At 46.5% G+C, this 20,253-nt stretch overlaps 1 protein-coding gene across 3 annotated transcripts in view; it reads left to right on the forward strand.

Moving 5' to 3' along the window:
- TTC12 (tetratricopeptide repeat domain 12) overlaps window positions 1-20,253 on the forward strand; it is a 377,867-nt gene that overhangs the window by 39,181 nt on the left and 318,433 nt on the right. For all 3 annotated transcript variants that reach the window (XM_086957373.1, XM_086957375.1, XM_086957374.1), the window contains one exon: window positions 19,508-19,629. In XM_086957373.1, the coding sequence (XP_086813499.1) occupies window positions 19,508-19,629 (122 nt within the window). The remainder of the gene's footprint in view (window positions 1-19,507; window positions 19,630-20,253) is intronic.

Consider the following 20,253-nt stretch of genomic DNA (forward strand, 5'->3'; position numbering starts at 1 on the left):
TCTGCTAAACCTCTCCTGAGGAGCCTGCACTGGCTCCCTGTAGTCCAGCGCAGCCTCTTCAAGGTGGGCTGCCTGACCTATCAGGCCCTTATCCATCAAGGCCCTGCCTTCATTGCCTCTCATCTCCACCGATATACTCCCTCCCGAGTCCTTCGTTTGTCTGGCTCTAATCTGTTATCCACCTGTTCCTTCAAACGGAAAAGGCTAGGGGTACTAAGATTTGCCTATCAAGCTCCTCATCTATGGAATTTCTACCCTCCTGATCTCCGCCTCATCCCTTCTTACCACTTATTTAGGAGAGCCCTAAAGACTTGGCTGTTTTCTCAAGCATTTGATTAAGTGTCCCTTCCTTGCAGCTTAACCCTCGGTCTGTCCTAAAGCGCCAAGAAGCCGTTTGTGAACGTGCGCTGTACACATTTCTTTATCATATCATATCATATCATATCATATGTGAACACACTTCCCTCCGGCTCTAGCACATTCTTGGCCCTTAATTTTGTAAAGTTTGCATCCTTTTAGGAGACTTGTGTAGATGGCATTGCAGTTTACCCGATTGCGCTGCCATAGGGTCAACCAGTGCGGAGTGTTGTAGGTTAAAGCCCTTAATCACTGTGTTAACCTAAGAGCGAACAAGAGCTCAGAGTCAGTCAGTCAACAATAGTTATTCGTTTTCTTTTTAGAAAAACTATAAAAGCAAACACACAATCATCATCAGATAAGAAATGTACCGCTTAAGATGGTTCCACAACTGTGTATAAAAGGCGTAATACGGAAAGCAGAGATTTCAGCTCCCGGCAACACCAGATAAGAAGAATGACTAGGTTCTAAACTACTTTTCTCGTCAGGTATTAACAAAAGGTAAACACATACCCAAAAGGGTTTACACAAGATACATCACTATAAATAAAAACTCTAATAAAAGACCTTCTTTATTGGTAGTGAATGTGCAAAACATATTAAAGTGAATAGTGCCCTCTGCTACATGGTTATTACAACTATGTCGGCAATAACTTAAACCAAGAAAAATTGCCATAACATTTTGATGACTCTTTCCATGAGACCTTATTAGCCAAATGTCCTAAGGAGTTGGTGTGTTAAAAATGTTCAAATTGCAGGTGGATCTAAGTCTAACTGCAGATAAAAAAAACTAAGCACATAAAAACTGTGCTACCCTTTAACATTAATAAAAAATGTAAGTGGGGCGCACCTGCCTGAAGTTGGCCTTTTTCAGGATTGGGATGATAACGGACTTCCTAGGTTGTTAATAAAAACTACAAAACATCAAGAAGTGAATCCTGTCCTGTGGAGACTTGCCGTCACAGGGCAACAGCCTCTGGCACTTGCTCTGCCCCCTAGTGTGGCAAGAAGGAGATGAAAAAGATCAAATTGAATCCTGGTCAGTAGAAAGCGATCATAAGCGTTCACAAACCCTATTAAATAAGGTTCAGTCAGCTACGTGTTTCTAAGCATGATGAAACAACAGATACTGGGCTTGTTTAACACCCTTTTTAGGTCGAGCCTAGCATTGCAGCGCATGCGCTGCTCGCTTTGCGAGGCATGTAGTATTCAGTATAGCGTGGGTCTGCCCACTCTCTGCCCATATTTTTCTTTGGCTTATATCCTAAATGCTCCCTTCCGATTGGTTTTAGGCTTGTTAGTCTCTCCTTATGACGAGCATGCCGTCATTTGTATCCTTCCATGGCTACGGGCCCCTTTACTTTCATGTCTCCCCCACCACCCCTCCCCTCCCACAGTCCATTACTTCTCAGACCACTGAACTTCCGTTCATGCCTTTTTGCCTCCCCGCAGTCCCGTTTCCAATGCAATAAGCGTAGCAGAAATGCAAGTCCCATTGCATTGCAAATGCTTGTTTAGCATACCAGTCTCTTTATCCTTTACTTAGATAGTCCATAGCTTCGCAACGCTAGTTTGGCCAATGTCTAGAATACAAAGTGTTGGGGAGTCGAGGCACATTCTTTTGTGTGTTGTGCCACTATATCTGTCCTTGATCATCCTGCCCGCTCTCTCGTCCATCACTGTCAGGGACTGCTGTAAATAGACCAGGCTCCTCTCTGTCGGTACACTACAAAGAAAATCTAGTTCTCAGGTATATTAAATCAATACACGTTAAATCACGGCCCCTTCTTCCTGGCCTCCCTCGGTCTCAGGCGTTTTATTTGCAACTTTCTGTGGGGTGTAGACAGAAAAAGCCCCCAACTTTGCATGCCATCTGCCAGACCTCCGGGTACCAGCCGCCATGCCACATAAGTCCACGTGACTATTCCAGCCTGCGGCGTGGGAAAAAGGAAGCAGGGTCTCGGGGAGGGCGCTGAGAAGCCTTGGAGGACTGCTAGGTGAAGAGGTGAGAGGCGCTCCTGACCCTGAGACCTGGAGCCCATTGTGAAAAGCCCCACGACGCAGAGGTAGGCATGAGACCCTTTGGTTGGTAACTATTTTGTATACTTCTGGCTGTGCTTGTTTTTAATAACATTTCGTCGTCCTTGCATGCGGTACTCTGTTGTGGTTGAGTGTGACTTGACAGCAAGCTGTACTGTGATGTGGTGAGGAATAACCAGTGAACAGTAGGGAGGGCGGGCTGTGGTCTGGTGGCTGAATTGCTGCTTTTAGAGTCCTCAAGTTTGGGTTCTGCCCCGATTTGGTATTTGAAACGGAACATACTGAGTTATCGCACGTTCCTGCAACTTTTAAAAAGATGGCATAAGTGGGCCAGACATGGTTAAGCCACGAAATAAAATACTTTAGACGCCAGAGACAGAAAATGTTGTTCTCTGCTCAGTTCACAGGCAGCTCAATTCACTTTGCATTTGGGTCTTTTTTTTTTAAATTCAGGAAACCAGTCAACACGTATTATTTCGGACTCTGCAATTTTACCTGTGTACAGTTAGATAAATGGAGGCAAAGTCAGTTACAATAATAAAGTTTAGCTGGGATTCAGAAACAAGTGTCAACCCCTGAAGCATGTTGCTCTTTAGGGAGAAAAGGTGTCATAACCAAGTACTTTCAGTAACAGAACATTTCCGTTTCTGGGTGAGAAAGGTGTTCTCAGATTTCAGCTGCTGTCTTGTGACCTCTCAACCCTCTACGTAAAAAATCGAGGGGCTTATTTACAATCCCGGGTGGCGCGAGGAGCTTTTAAATAAGCTGTGGAATTTGTGCAATGTTCAACCACTTGGTTCAAAAGTAGTCACAGGAGTCTAGGCGCTGCTGTGACCTCCCCAGCTCATACCTGCTGTGTCAAAACATCTATCGGGCCAGGCACTGGCCGCGTTTGAAGAGTTTACCCATGCAGCGGAATGGAAATATTTCTCTTGCGTTTATACCAATAGCTCCTTTATTTCCCAGCCTCGTTACCCACCATGTGAAGATAAAAAGCAGTATCAGCCGAGCGCTTTGATGTAATCAAAATCCAACTACAGTGCACAGAAGCCTTATTAGAAGTGGCATCAGCCCGCTAAATTCCCCCTCTAGAATTCAACAGCCCTCCCTAATACACAGTAGAACACAGTAGAGTGTAACGAGCTCAACAATTTTCTAGCGAATGCCTTCCCCCAGACACTGTTTCTGAGCACAGCGTCCCCTCCCTACACCTGTGTGAAGGCAGCAGTTGGGTTTTGTTACAAGTGGTAGCTGAAAAGAACAAGCATGTGCAATGCAATAGGTCTCGCATTTACGCGAGTTTGAGCTATTGGCATTGTAAATGACAATGCCTTTTATGTATGTTTTGGTTTTTAAAACCTAAATAAAAGGCATTGTCATTTACAATGCCAATAGCTCAAACTCGCGTAAATGCGAGACCTATTGCATTGAAAATACTTGTTTCACTAACTACTGACTGCTTTCTAAAAGGGCTTCCTTGATCCAAACCAAGTCCTTCTTGTTGCTTGATTCTGGATTAAAGTAAAGATCTGCTCTCCTCATGCTCACAAACTAATCCTTTATGTATTTGAGCCATGGGATATAAAAGGCATGGTCAAGGGCCATATAATCCTTCAAGAACAGTTTGTTTACTGAGGTCCCCTTGCCAAGTGTTTAACATAATGGGAAAGGGCGGAAGGCCAACAGATCAGTGAGATAGGTTATACCAGTGTCTTTGGGGTACCCTGAGGAACCACTAAAAGATTTCTCAAAAAGATGTTTTCAGAGATTTGAAGATCATCAAGGACAGTATGGCCCCAGATTTTTACTGCCATCCAACACTTTAGCGATACACTTTGCCCTATAGATCTGCAATATATCCCCAACGGTCTTTTACCTAATCTAGAGGCAAAGTAAAAAATAGCCACATTTGCCTGAATAAAATCACTTATCTTACAAGTTTTTAAAGGCCCCCAGTTCATCTTGGTATCCAGCAGAACCCCCAGATAGGAAAAGACACAGGCCCTAGGGACCGGAGTAGACCCAACCTTAAAAATATAGGACTTGCTCGCCCGAGATCCCACTTGCATCACATAGGATTCAGAGTTATTGACCATCAAATCCTGCTCTTTCATAAATTGGGCAAAGGAGTTGAGCAAAGTTGGAGCCTCTCAGTTCTGGCCATCAAAACAGCATCATCTGCATACAAAAGGACAGGAAGGATGCGCCACCCCACCTGAGGGTAATCCGCCTTATCCTCCAGTAATAACTTCTCTAGATTGTTTATATATAAATTAAACCGAAAAGGGGCCAATATGCAGCCCTGGTGGACCCCTCTATGTATAGAGAACTTTTGGGTTACCTTAAAATCTTTGGTGTATCTGACCTCCGCCTTGGTGTCTCGATGCAGATCTTGTAAAAAAGGGCAATATCACTATCTACCCCAATGGATAACAAAGTCTGCCACATCTTGCTTATTTTAACAAGATTGAACACAGATGATAGATTCATAAAGGCCAAGTAAATGGTACCAGGACGGAAAACTGTATACCTATTAAGCGTCATGAACAGGTTCAGCACAAAAACCATACTTCTGTCAATATGTTATTGTCATCTGCCCAGCTATATTACCTGTCCAGTAAGATACTTTTGACCACTGAATCCAACAGGGAAATTGGCCTATAACAATGCGTACTGTCGCTATTCCCTTTTTTAAAAAACAGGAATGATGGCGGAGGTGGCTCAGGAACCTGGGGCGCAAACTCTAACAGCCACATTGATAATTCAGGTGAGGGCAGAGGCCCACAGCTCCAGACTGGAGATGTAAAGGTCAGGAGGAATTCCATCTGGTCCTGGGGTCTTATTTCGAGACCACCCAACTATGCCCTTCCTAACTTTCCCCTCTGAAACAGACAAGGCCGATTTCTCTCTACCCGCTCTGCTAGATGCACTCTGAGCAAGTAGGCATCGGAACATGTCCTCAAAATGGCTAACCCATTCATCCTCGGTGATGTGGGTATCAAGACATTTGCTGTGTCCGGCGCTAAAAAGGGACTGTTGACAATGCCCCAAATGTGGAACTACTCTTAAGGGTTCTGGCCTCAATAAGTTCACTCCAGGCATCCTCCTTCAATGCCCCCTTTCCCCTAGCCAATGCTCCTTCTTACTGCTTTCTACAAGTTCTTAAAAGGCAAGTATCTCTTGGGGTAGTACGTAAAGCATCCCTAAGGTTCCTAGATGTGCATGAACAGGCAGAATCAAACCATCTTGGGATCCGATCTAGGTGCCTTCTAGTGGCAGGGACCTCTAGAAAGCCAGCTATGGAACGAGAAATAACTGCGAAAGCATTAATGACAACTCCTGGCTTGGGCTGCGGGTCCGGGCACGTCTGTAGCTCCTTATGACATTTGGCTAATAAGGTCTCATGGAAAGAGTCAGGAATAATCTTAGCCCATGTAAGCCTTCTACAGCCATCTGTGGCTTCCAAAAGTCCCCGACCACTACATCTCCCCTTGTTTTGGGCTATTGGGGGCCAGCTGGCTTTGAGACACAGAGGGTTATGGTCACTGAAAATACTCACTTCAATAAAGAAATCCAATATAATGTAAAAAAGCGGGGTAGTGACAAAAATAAGATCTATAAATGAATCACTACAATTCCGTTTAAATGTGGGGATAAGTTCCATCCGACCTGGGTGCAGTTTTCCCATTGCTGATAAAAGGTCAAACTCTTTCACTAGGGCATTTAGTTTATCTTCCTGGTAGGTGTGTTCCAGGTGCAGCCCTGTCAGACGAGGACATACTGAAGCTCCAATGCCTAACTCTCTCGGATCCCCTTGTGGATGGATGATAAAGTCTCCAACCAGCATAAGATACCTCTTAGGAAGGATGGAGGCGTTAAGTTTGCACAAAAAAGCACCCTGCTTGGAGATGTTACAAACCTCTGGGAGAGACGATGTGGCATTATAAAAGTTTAAAAGCAACAGATTACAGGACCCACTGTAGAGGGATAGTGCCTGCAAACATGGGTTGTCTGTAGACAATACAGAAGTACTACATTTCACCGCCAGAGAGACATAAACAACCAGACCCCACCCTTAGGTTGACCTGCCCTCGAAGGGGTGGCGGGCGCAAAAAAAAGTTTTATACCCCTCCATGAAAAAGAATTTTGATTAGCCCATGTCTCCTGCAAACATATAATCTCAAACCTTTTTATAAAACAACACCATCCTGGGTCAGAAAACTTGCGTGCCAGACCGGCTATATTCCATGAAATATAATTACAGGAGTTGCCATCCATAGAACTGTCACCAAAGGGACCATAGTCAATCTGATGAGTAAGAACAACGTTTGGGGAAGGGATTGTTGCTTTCGGTGGTAGTGTTGCTGGAAGTGAATCACAGTTATCCAAGAACCCCAGGGGATCAAAGCCATTTGAAAGGGGAATAGTCGAGGACCCTAGTTGCCACCCCTGCTTTGGTTGAACGAGAAGCCTCCTAAGGCACCATGGTCCAAAAGGTGTTACAGGATTCAAAGGTCTATAAAAGAAACCTATGTGAAGAGCCACAATAGACTTAGCAGGACCTGAAGAGGTGCTAAAACTAACCACATGGAGGATACTGTCTGCCATATGCGGTCTGTTAAAGTTAATTATAACACAGTCAGCATCACAGTTCTTTTTCTACCCTGTCAACTCTACGCACCATGTTAATGAATCTCTCCACTCTTATCCCCAAGACTGTGTTGGTGTTCAGCCAAAACAATACTTTGTTGTTAAATTGATGGAAATCCTCTGACACCTGGCTTCAACATGGGTACATTCCCAGGACCACAACCTACAGAGTGGCTTCCAGGGGTAGGTGAAGGTAAAAAGAACTCTGGCTCTGGGTGCCTGGTACTCCATGCGGTGCAATGACTTCCCCTCCTATCCATGGCTCTTCCCTGGTGATGTCCAAATAAGCCTTCATCCTTGTGTTCTCAGGGTGGTCCTTCTCCATTTGACCTTTTCTTCACAGCTAACGTCGGTGAGGGCCGTATTGGTAGGGGGATAACTCTCCTGCAGTTGGGGATGGAATGATAGGTCCTCCTGGTTCACACTACATGCCCGAGGCTGACTAAAGCCTTCTTCACCAAAGTGGCCCGATGTGGCCACCAATCTATTTCTGGTGCTTATGTTGTTATGCTGACTCAAGTTAAGGAGCTCCCGCTCGATTGAAAACAGACGTTGTTTAATTGGATCCAATTTGAAGTCTATCCTAGCCAAAAGGGAATCCGCAAATGCTTCCATCATGGCCACCATATCTGCCTTTGACAAGGCCTGTGTATCATGTGCATTGGACAATGGAGCCTCTGCTCTCAAACGCTTTGCCCTACTCCCAACCAGGGAGCACTTTCCTTTATCTCTGGACCTGGAACCCGCACTGACACCCACGTCGGGATAAGAGGACGGGAAGCCACTAGTTTGGTAATACCTTTGCTTACGCTTCACTGGTGGGTCTGTACGTAGGTGCCTTCGAACAGAATATCATCTATCATGAAGCATGCCCATGGAAGTCCAACATCCGACTTTGGCGTCGATACATCGATGACGTTCTAGTCATCTGGCGGGGTGATGCCACCTCTGTTGGCCAGTTTTTGGAGTGGCTGAATGAAAAAAAAAACTCTGCTACACTTTACCTCTACCGTAACCAGAACCAGCCTACCATTCCTGGATTTAGTCATCGAACCAGGAAAGGGTGTCCTACAAACGAGGGTATATCATAAGGCAACAGACAAGAACTTATTACTAGCCTATAGTAGTTTCCACCCCCGCTCATTGCGGGAAAATCTACCGGTGGGGCAGTTTTTCTGGGTCCGCCGGAACTGCTCAGAGCGTAGTGATTTTCTGGGGGAAGCTAACCTTCTGTCCACTAAACTCCGGGAAAGGGGGTACCCGAAAAGGATCATCCAACGGGCTAATAAGAGAGCATGGAACGCCAACCGCGAAGCACTCCTATCAAAAACAAATAGACCTACTATCAACAAGTCTTTGTCTCGGTCTTCAACACAGCCTCTAATCAGATTAGACGGACAATATTGAAGAACCGGAGAATTCTGAATTCAGCGAACCTTCAAGTGACTCAACCTCTATTCTCCTTTAAACGCAGTAAAAACCTTAAGGATCTCCTAATTCATACTAGACCTAGAATTCCACCTGTATGCCATGTGGACAGGTCGGTTCTTGGTCTGTCTCCTGTAATGCGACATTTCCGCTGCGGATCCTGTAGCATTTGCCATTTGACCACCGACACTAAAGAAATTGACCTGGGTCTAACAACCCCTTGGGAGCAGAGATCTCACACAAACTGCAATTCGCAAGGGGTTATTTATCTAATCACGTGCCCATGTGAGAAACAATACGTGGGCATGACAAGTAGGAAAATTCGGATCCGTATCACGGAACATCGGAGTACGATCATATGTGGAAAATCAAACACTAGGCTGACCACACATTTCATTGAGGCAGAACACTCAGCTGAGGATCTAAGATGGACGGTCATAGAGAAACCGAGTCTAGGTCCCCGGGGTCAGGGGAATGTCGGGCCCTATTTATGAGAGAACAGAAGTGGATATACTGCCTCCGTAGTGAGAAAACGAGGCTTAAACGATGACATACCGGGGCACGCCCTTACGAAATGAAATCCACTGCCTTTGAGTAGGAGAGGTCTATTTGCCAGGGCACCCTAGGGGGGTCTCTCGAGTGCAGTTACTATCATGGGCCCATTCCAGAATCTAGGGCTTTTTTATGCGAGGGGCCTCAGGTTCTTATTAGAGCCTAACAGTTTGCCCATGTAAATTAAAACTATTTATGAAGGGCTGCAAAGTGTCCATTTAATTACTTTTAACTGGCTATGGAAATCGTACACTGAAATATTACAATTTCCGACATCTTTTCACGACAGTTGACGTTCTAACCAGGGCACGCTTACACACTGACACCCACATGACTATACGCAAATAGAACACCGTCGAAGGGCTGCGAAGCGTCCATCTAATCATGTTTTACTAATTATGGGAATCGAACACTGAAAAACTACAATTGCCGGCACGTCAGCTGACGTTCTAACCAGGGCGCGCTTACACACTGGCGCCCACGTGACTTTACGCATACAGAACGCCGTCGAAGGAGGTGCTTTAAATGGCCATAGGATTGGAGCACTCTTACCTTCGCGGTGTCTGAGAAAGCGGGCACGAGAGGAGACGGTCTTACCCGACGGAACAATAAGGAGTATTTAACGGCCCAGGGTTTGGTTTCTATGGGGCGGGGAGGTGCCTGATTCCATTACCTCTTGCCATAGAGTACCGCTCTGTTTACAGACCCGTGGGAAGCGCCGAGGATTTTGATTGCTCCATGTGCGCTCTCTAACATCTGTGTCTATTGTGAGGGGGAGACCATGCGGAATCGGAAGGTTTGCTTCACCTGTCTTAAGTGCCGTTGTCTCTTTTAAACACAGGTTGTGTTCTTTGGGAGACCCCCCGCCCGACGCCTGTACGAGCCTTATAACTATATAGACTCCATAAGATCGTTGCACTTTTACTGGGCGTGGTGTGTCACAAAGGGTTTATCGATATGATCAGAGAGATAAATGCGAATTTGAAGGGATATGTTAGCATTTTTACCAATATATGAGCACACAGTTATTATTCTTTCAGCTATTTTGTAACACGCAATGGGGGGTGTAGTGTAGATATCCAGATAAGAAACGGTGTTTTGGTAAAGGCATTTAATTGAAATTAAGGCAAAGTAATACAACAGGTGGGAGCCAGGGAAGCGATGTATTAAGTCCTAACAGCTTCACCAGAATGACTCATACAATAGAACCAAGATACTAACATCATTCTAACATTCCTATACACGAGCTCCTAAAGCAATGTACAACATAACCGGGGGTTTGAACGGTTGTGACTACGGACTTTAAGGGCATGTAACCTCACGGAAAGAAGTGAGTGGGGGAGCTGCCCAGTCTGTATGAATAATAGCTTTCTTTTTAAATAAATATAAAAAAAGAAATCACCCTATTTAGGGGAATAGGAGGGAGTAGGGGGCTAGAGATCGAGCAGTGCCTCGGAACAGACAATGCAATAAATACCTAATATGTGATACGATCAGGGGTAGATGCATCTTGACAGAGCCTTGTATTCTCTCCCTTTTTTTCTTCACAGTAATATTGTTCCATGTTGGTGGAAGTCCCTCCACGTGGACTGCCTCTAAATAGGCCTAATTGAGGTAAGAGGTGGATTTGGACTGCGACAGGTTGACTGTCCTGACGAAGACCTCAGTGACCCACTAAATAGCGGGCACATCAAGACGGTCAAAACATGTTGACCACCGCAGTTTTAAGGAGGACTGTTTTAGGATCTTAATTTCCTGCCTAAACACTGTCCATCCTTCTCTTTATTTTTTAATCCTGTCCGGGAACCTACCAATAAAGGGTTTGACTAGGTATCCACGAGCCAGTTTTAATGAGCACTTCCTTACTGCACTAGTTTGTCTATCTGTAACCCTGTCTTGTAAGCGTAACACTTTGTGATTATTGTGAGTCATTTTTGTGTTTGTCCTTATGTGTGTTGTGATGTGTGTTTAGTGTTCCCCTCCCTATGCTCCGCCCCCTGCGTGGCTACGCGGGGGCGTAATGTAAGCAGACCCGATGATGAAGCATGTCACACACATTTGTGTGTGAATGAGGGCAGTTTTTTCAATATTAATTATTTTTCATTGTCTTCATTTGGTTTTGTTTGTTTTCTTCCCACCCCTCAGTGTGTTTGAATACCTTTGCTTAACACCTTGAATGCTAAAGGTAATCCTCCAGGATGCTGACTTTTCTTGATTCCCATTGTTCATGACGAGCTCAGCTCGTCATGAGTGTATGGAGGTGTACATCATGACGAGCTGAGCTCGTCATGAGCGTCCAAGGAGTTAACCAGGCACAGACGCTGAGGCTGGTTTTGCCCTGCTAGCCACCTCCGTGATGTCAGGTGCATCGGGCACCCCACCTACATCCTGACCAGTAGGTGAAAAGGATCCCCCTTCTGGCTCAGCCAACTCCAGAACTGCAGAATGCAGATACATTTGGGGGAAACAGTCGGTTAGTTGGGGAGCGAGAGAGCTGTTGTGCCACAAGCTCTGTCTTCTTATCTAGAACCCCTGCTGCACTCTGTAAAAAAGAGTCCACTGTGGTTATTGCAGAGACTGCAGAGGCTGCCACAGCTGCCTTGCGCTCGCCCATGGTAATCCTGCTCCGATGTTGACACCAGGGATGTGTCTGAACAAGGCTACAAGTTTAAATCTTATGGTGAGTGTCGCCCAGATTTGACCAGTTAAAACAAAAGGTAAAAAAGAAAAAAAGACAGCAGTCTGTCAGCCAGCAAACAGCAACAAAAGTCAACTGGGTACAAAGACGTTGGCAGGAAACACCCTGCTAGGCCTACCTTGTATTAACTTGGGCCCCAGACTCCTCGGCCACTGCATATCTCGTGGGAACAAGTGCCTCCAGCCAAAGGTCCAAAAATCAGAAGACCAAGAGGGGAACATAGCCTTTTCCGGTCTCTGACTGGTGCGGATGGGCCCACCCTTCCCCCAGGGGCAGCCCATGCCGTGGGAGGTAAGCAATGCTTTTACAGCATGAGTGGCACAGGGGAAATCACTGGGCTCCTCCTTTTCCTTCCTCTGCAGTCCATCTCCAAAATATGCTCTGGAATTGTATAATAAGGCTTACTGTACCAGTACCAGCACTTTAATCTTTCAAACTTTGGCGAAATGGTAGGAGGTAATGACAGATGATTCAATGCCTCTTAAGCCGATTAATCTGTGGTTGTGCATGGCTTTCTTGTTTTTTGGGCTCTGGGCTTTGGTCTCTGGCCTCGAGAGTTCAGGGGCAGAGCGATGCTCACCGACTCACCAGCCACAAGCCACACCTAGCTCTAGCCAGTCCAATTCTGCGGGGGGGGGGGGCAGGCTCACACTCTGCGGCAGCTGACTATGGCCGCCACGCTCGTCCCTTAGCCCAGGGTACAGGCTCAGCGGAGAATGCCCGCAATGGGTTTGCTGTGGTTGGTAGTGATGATTTAGAAAAGGGGGTGGTGATGAACAGAGTGTCTGAGTTAAACAGACCACTCTTACCCAGTCCAAAGATCAGGGCTTGATCCATCACCGTTATTTATCTCACTGCCCCATCCCAGCTCAGAACCTGGCTATATGCAAATCAGTCTGTCCCTGGCCCAGTGCATCATGGGAACAGGGCAGACTAAACTACCAAGCCAATTCTTCACCAGAAAGGAGACAAGCTACCGGGGACCGGTTTCTGGCATTTCAGCCTTCTTCGGCCCGGCTTGCTTGAATCCTGATGGAGCAGTGAGAAAGGGACTCATGTCTGAGTATACCCTGCCACACCTATAGTGGCCAAAAACGATTTAGAAAAGGGGGTGGTGATGAACAGAGTGTCTGAGTTAAACAGACCACTCTTACCCAGTCCAAAGATCAGGGCTTGATCCATCACCGTTATTTATCTCACTGCCCCATCCCAGCTCAGAACCTGGCTATATGCAAATCAGTCTGTCCCTGGCCCAGTGCATCATGGGAACAGGGCAGACTAAACTACCAAGCCAATTCTTCACCAGAAAGGAGACAAGCTACCGGGGACCGGTTTCTGGCATTTCAGCCTTCTTCGGCCCGGCTTGCTTGAATCCTGATGGAGCAGTGAGAAAGGGACTCATGTCTGAGTATACCCTGCCACACCTATAGTGGCCAAAAACGATTTAGAAAAGGGGGTGGTGATGAACAGAGTGTCTGAGTTAAACAGACCACTCTTACCCAGTCCAAAGATCAGGGCTTGATCCATCACCGTTATTTATCTCACTGCCCCATCCCAGCTCAGAACCTGGCTATATGCAAATCAGTCTGTCCCTGGCCCAGTGCATCATGGGAACAGGGCAGACTAAACTACCAAGCCAATTCTTCACCAGAAAGGAGACAAGCTACCGGGGACCGGTTTCTGGCATTTCAGCCTTCTTCGGCCCGGCTTGCTTGAATCCTGATGGAGCAGTGAGAAAGGGACTCATGTCTGAGTATACCCTGCCACACCTATAGTGGCCAAAAACGATTTAGAAAAGGGGGTGGTGATGAACAGAGTGTCTGAGTTAAACAGACCACTCTTACCCAGTCCAAAGATCAGGGCTTGATCCATCACCGTTATTTATCTCACTGCCCCATCCCAGCTCAGAACCTGGCTATATGCAAATCAGTCTGTCCCTGGCCCAGTGCATCATGGGAACAGGGCAGACTAAACTACCAAGCCAATTCTTCACCAGAAAGGAGACAAGCTACCGGGGACCGGTTTCTGGCATTTCAGCCTTCTTCGGCCCGGCTTGCTTGAATCCTGATGGAGCAGTGAAGGGTATACTCAGATGTGAGTCCCTTGCTCATTGCACCATCAGGATTCAAGCAAACCGGGCCGAAGACGGCTGTAATGCCAGAAACCGGTCCCCGGGAGCTTGTTTCCTTCCCAGTGTAAGAATTGGCTTTTGTAGTTTGGTTTGCCCTGTTCCCATCATGCACTGGGACAGGAACAGACTAATTTGCATACAGCCAGGTTCTGAAACTGGGATGGTGCAGTGAGCTAAAAAACGGTGTTGGATCTAGCCCTGATCTCTTGACTGGGTGAGAGTTTTCTGCTTAATTCAGAGACTCTGTCCCTCACCACCCCTTGTGGTTGGTAGTGATGGCAGATTGGGGGTTGGGGCGGCACCACCTGCTCAGGTGCAGCGGTGGTGGGGTGGCCAAGCCGGGAGCTAGGATCAGGGGTAGAGATAGCAGCGGGGAACGCACAGAGAGTACGGAGAGAGCTACTCTCAAACGCACACATACACCCCTCCTCTTTGTTAGCCCCCACGTTCCTCTGTTCTCTGCTCCTTGTTCCTCCCTGGTCCACGGTTCTCACTTTTCCTTGCCTCCACTGGCTAGCCGCCGCCTCCGCCGAACTGCCAAACCTGCCTGAATCTGCTGACTTGTCGATAACCTGGAACCGGAAACCTCTGACAGTCACTATTGTCCACTGCACCTACCTCAGGGTGAAGTAGAACTTATTAGGGCTTTCTCCGGGGCAGCACCAAGAATTTGGAACTCTTTCCCACCCGCCATCAGAAGAATCCCTTCGCTAGCACGCAAGTTTGCGCTCTATAAAATACTAAAATAAATAAATAGATCATTTACTTTCAATTATGTGGATAGACTCATTCCTAATTCGAGAAGCCAGTTGATAGACAATGATTTAGGGCTGCTTTTCGAAGAACTAGGACCTCAGTATTGATTAGTTTATGCACAGGAAACCATTTTCTGCTAATTTAATGAAGTGGTGCAAGTAAATGGTGATGACTGGTCTGATTTGAGCATGATTTGGATTTAGAAGTAGATTTGGTTGTTGAAGTGCACTTGAAAAGTAGCCAGGTACTTCTCAAGGACCTGGTTCCAGGAGCCCAAACAGCTGCCTGGAAGGATTTGAGCACGATGATACACAGTATGATAAATCTTTGAGGATTGCATGGACCCAATTGTTATGTGTTGGTAACAGATGATGAGGATAGAGCGTGGAAGAGTATTGTGGATGACCAAAGGACAAAGGTTTTGTGGATGGATAGCAGTGAATATTCAGATTTCCAGAAAAGAAGTATTGTGGGTGCGCAATGTTAAAGAATTGGTGTTGGTGGATGAAGGAGCTGTATTGGGAGAGGCGGTGACGAGCAGATAGGTATTGTGGAACGAAGAAGTATTGAGGACGAAGAGAGGGGCAGCTTTTTTGGCTGCTAGTGAACATGTATTGTTGGCAGTCAACAGACCGGTGTTTTAGATGTCCAGTGGAGAATTTGTGTTTATTCCCAGTAGAGAACATCTTTAAAAACCGTCTGCATTCTGTGCGCTACATTTTAATAGAATGCTGAATATTTTCTAAGACTTCGACCCTCATTTTAAGCGGCCTCTTGATTTTGAATCCTACAAATACAGGATTTGGCGCCTGATTTAAGATTACAAGATGTGCCCACTTTACACACACTCAACATATATCCCAGTGAGTCTTCCAGCAAGAAACCCTTGGCAAAATATGCACTAGGAAAAGAGGTCAGTAAATAGTTGCACAAAATCCAATGATAATTACTCGCACCAACCTTATTAATTTAAAATGGGGCACCCATTGGACCCTGGCGATATACTGCTCATTGCATTATTTGTATTTTCCAAGGGAGAATTTATCAACCAGTAAATTCAGCTAATTTGTAATAAAAAACCGCAATGGATAACTTTAGGCTTTCGGTGCTCTTAATCCTGTCCTATTTTACTGACCTAACACTGACACAGGAATATGAAATATGACTGCTTTGTAAAGTAGCACTGTACCACCAGGGCGAACAGTAAGGAAAGATAATTTTTTCATATGTAAAATACATATAAACACAATCTGGAAATTCCTACCTGGAAAAGGTACTCTCTTATCCTGAAATGTTATTGACAGACATTCTTCTTGTTTTGCTTCGGGTTGCTTGACTCTTTATTTCCTTTCTCTTAACTCCAAAACAACGTTGCAAATTTCCTGTTCTCTGAAACCTCTCAGTAACCTTTCTTATATTTAAGGAGATGCAAGGCTTTGAAGGTACAGGTGAACCCCAACTGGGCATGATTGCTTATTAATGGGGGAAGACAAAATCATGCACTCCTGCATTTAATAAAATCATAGCTTACTGTGCATGTTCCTAACCCTAAATTGGCAGATTGTCTACCAGTGGCAAATCCTTACTTCACAATTAAGTTCAATTTAAATTTGTTGACTACCTGAATAATATTTTCCCTTCCCTTACATTTCTAACAAGCACTGGCGTTGCCAATAGGTCTTGCAGTAGGAAAGTTGGAGCTATTACAATTGCAAATAACAATGCCTTTTATTTTTGTTTTCATTTTAAAAACATAAAGGGCTTTGTCATTTACAAAACCAATAGCTCCAACTTTCGTACTGCGAGACCTATTGTGCACTGCACAGTGTGGGTGAAAGTGGCACTGCGTGTGTGTGAGTGGCTTTGAGTGAGTTGCGTTGCGTGGGTGAGTGGCGTTGCATGTGTGAGTGGCGTTGCATGTGTGAGTGTTGTTGCGTGGGTGAGTTTTTTTGCCTGGGTGAGTGGCGTTGCCTGGGTGAGTGGCGTTGCCTGGGTGAGTGGCGTTGCCTGGGTGAGTGGCGCTGCTTGGGTGAGTGGCGCTGCTTGGGTGAGTGGCGGTGCGTGGGTGAGTGGCGCTGCGTGGGCGAGTGGCGCTGCGTGGGCGAGTGGCGCTGCGTGGGTGAGTGGCGCTGCGTGGGTGAGTGGCGTTGCGTGGGTGAGTGGCGTTGCGTGGGTGAGTGGCGTTGCGTGTGTGAGTGGCGTTGCATGGGTGAGTGGCGTTGCGTGGGTGAGTGGTGTTGCATGTGTGAGTGGCGTTGCATGTGTGAGTAGCGTTGCATGTGTGAGTGGCGTTGCATGTGTGTGTGGCGTTGCGTGGATGAGTGGCGTTGCGTGGATGAGTGGCGTTGCGTGGATGAGTGGGGTTGCGTGGATGAGTGGGGTTGCGTGGGTGAGTTGTGTTGCGTGTGTGAGTGGTGTTGCTTGGGTAAGTGGCGTTGCTTGGGTGAGTGTGGCTTTGTGTGGGTGATAGTGGGCTTGCGTGGGTGTGAGTGGCGTTGCGTGTCTGAAAGTGGTGCTTTGTGGGTGAAAGTGGCACTGCGTGGGTGTGAGTGGCTTTGCGCGAGTGAGTGAGTGAGTGGCGTTGCGTGGGTGAGTGAGTGAGTGGCGTTGCGTGGGTGAGTGGCGTTGCGTGGGTGAGTGGCGTTGCATGTGTGAGTGGTGTTGCGTGGGTGAGTGGTGTTGCGTGGGTGAGTGGCGTTGCGTGGGTGAGTGGCGTTGTGTGGGTGAGTGGCGTTGTGTGGGTGAGTGGGGTTGCGTGGATGAGTGGGGTTGTGTGGATGAGTTGCGTTGCGTGTGTGAGTGGTGTTGCTTGGGTGAGTGGCGTTGCGTGGGTGAGTGTGGTGTTGCGTGGATGATAGTGGGCTTGCGTGGGTGTGAGTGTTGCTGTGTGGGTGAAAGTGGCACAGAGCCTTTGATGTGGCCTGGCTCAGGAGAAATGCTGCTGCTGCTAATTAAATATAACAAGCGAGACCTATTGTCTATGCCAATGCTTGTTATTGTTGACTTCCCTGATGTTAAAACAATAACAGCCTGTAGAAAGCTCAAATCCATGCAGTCTTCTATACCCTGAAAAATTATGTGTACTGCGTGTCTTTACGAGTTCAAACCTGCAACAAGTTCGAAATATGGGCCGTTTTTTTTTATCTATCTAATTACACATGGGGGGCGCATTTATTTTGATGTCCGGGGCCGTAATCTTTCCCAGTCCGACAATGCCTTCTAACAAGCGGGCCGAGCTCTCAGGCACTTTGTGCTGGCCAATAACCAAGTGAGTGCAATATGCTTGGATGTGTGTGTGTCCTGCTCCGGAACTCAACCTGCAGATAAATCACACCAGGCAAACAACTTCAAGGCAGTGGAGGAGACAAGAAAGCAAGCTGCCACACTCTCCATCTCTCAAGACTTTATAAACATCAACTGAACACAAGTGGAAATTATATAAATCACTGGAACCGGTTAGCCTGAAACAAGAGCTCCATCTGAGTCAGAATCACGTGGATTATACATAGAAGGCCGTGCTGCTCTAAAAGGCACAAAGGGACAATGGGAAGTACTAGGTGTTACCATGGACTCACAGGCAGAAAGAGCAAATGGCAGAGTCATGCAGACAGCTGCCATGTCCCCGAGGCACGCGCTGTCCCTGCACAGCTTATAGCTGGGCAGATGCACTCAGAATCACCGAGCTGGGGCGTTCGGAGGCGTGCGATGTACAGGCACTGAATGCGCCCCAGCGGGGGCCATGGCCCTGTAGCCGTACGTTAAGAAATCAAGCTGACAAATTGCTTGAAAGACTGTGTGCACTACGAGACAATTATTTAACTGTTTGTGCAATTTAAACAAAAAGGAAACTAAATACACTGAATGTTTGCTCTGAATGACAGCCAAAATGTATTTTGAAGAGTGTCCTTAAAAGTAGTTTCTGCATTAAAAAAAATAAACGGCAAGGCTGTGTTTGCGGGGAGAGAGAGGGGAGGTGCTGGTGTAGGAGGGGGGAGGTGCTGGCGTGGGAGGAGTGCTGCTAGCGCAAGGCTGTGTTTCGGGGAGAGAGAGGGGAGGTGCTGGTGTGGGAGGGGGAGTTGCTGGTGTGGGAGGAGTGCTGCTAGGGGAGGAGTAGCCTGATGCCGGATGGGGGCGGGAGAGCCTGGGAATGCGAGAGGCTGGGCTTGCATGTGATGCGCGTGCTAAACAGATGTCCGTGAGGTGTGGGAGGAGTGCCTGATGCCGGATGGGGGCGGGAGAGCCTGGGAATGCGAGAGGCTGGGCTTGCATGAGATGCGCGTGCATGTTTGCTCACGTGATACACGTGAACTGCAAGAAAACCGCGGGGCTGAAAGCCCTTGGTTTGACTTGTGTTTTGCCGACATGAATTCTCGCTCCGCTCGATGCGCTTGCGCGCATCGATAGGTCGCGAGACCTAAAAAGTTGGTAATGTCAATGTTTTTGCACACTCCTTTTGCACCCTTATACCAACCTTTTTCGTCACTAAAAATGTACTCCCAAATTGAGTATGGAAAACAGTGAAAATGTTGACGATCACCCTACAAAATTAAAGTGTTTTGGGTCTTGCTAATGACCACCAACTCTTCCCACGCATCTTCCCACGCTGAACGCTAAACCATTCCTGCGAACAAAAACTGCAAGTTTTGCAGATTTTTATCCCCCAAGGCCATAGCTTCCAATTGAGGGTGTAGTTGTCATAATATCCTGATTAAATCAACCAGGATCTGTCATTCATGAAATCAGATGACACTTTACATTTTCCCACACCCAGTATGAATTGTGCTTGTTTAAAAGCTTTGTGAATTTGACCCTTGGTATTGTCTTCGCATGAAACCCACCTCAGATGTTCCACATGCAATTATACTCTGACTTGAGACAATTACATTTTCTTACAGCCCTAAAGGATATGGGGAATGAGGCCTTTGCGAAGGGGGACTATGAGACAGCCGTGCAGAGGTACACCGAAGGTTTGGATAGACTGAAGGACATGCTGGTCTTGTACACCAACAGAGCCCAGGTCAGTATCCACAGCACTGTATGTCAATGTCCGTATAGATGTTACCTTCTACAGTCAACCACTATAACCAGGCTACTATTGGTTTGGCTGGTGCTCACCCTTTCATGGAAATATAACCTCAGATCCATTAATATGGCTGCAGACATTCGGAAAGCTATTTGAATACAACATAATGGTCACAAGTTTGAATCCTAATCGGGGTTAGACTGGCCTACGAAGAGGATTCTAAGAATCATGCTACCTTCATCCCTCATACTGTGGTGAACACTTCACAGATAGCTCATCTTCTGAAGCAAAACAAGCACATGTACATAGGTTAGTACTTGGTGCACACAGTCTTCTATGTTAAGTAGATATATACCTGCTGAGACGATTCTGTTTAATAACTCAAGATTGCTTACAATACTTAGTATGCAATACTTTGTATGTAGTATGTAGAATCTTTGCCCTTCTGGAAACATTTTCTGCAGTAACAAAACAATTGTGTGGAACATAAACACAAGTCGTCCACTGTCACTTGCACATAGAGTAACTCTTCAATACAAAGATTTATAACATCTTCTAAAATTCCACTACACACCTATGGTGCATTAGAAGCATCGGCGTTTTGTAAACATTTAAACC

Source organism: Lissotriton vulgaris, chromosome 2_1, assembly GCF_964263255.1.
Source record: "Lissotriton vulgaris chromosome 2_1, aLisVul1.2, whole genome shotgun sequence".
Taxonomy (NCBI): domain Eukaryota; kingdom Metazoa; phylum Chordata; class Amphibia; order Caudata; family Salamandridae; genus Lissotriton; species Lissotriton vulgaris.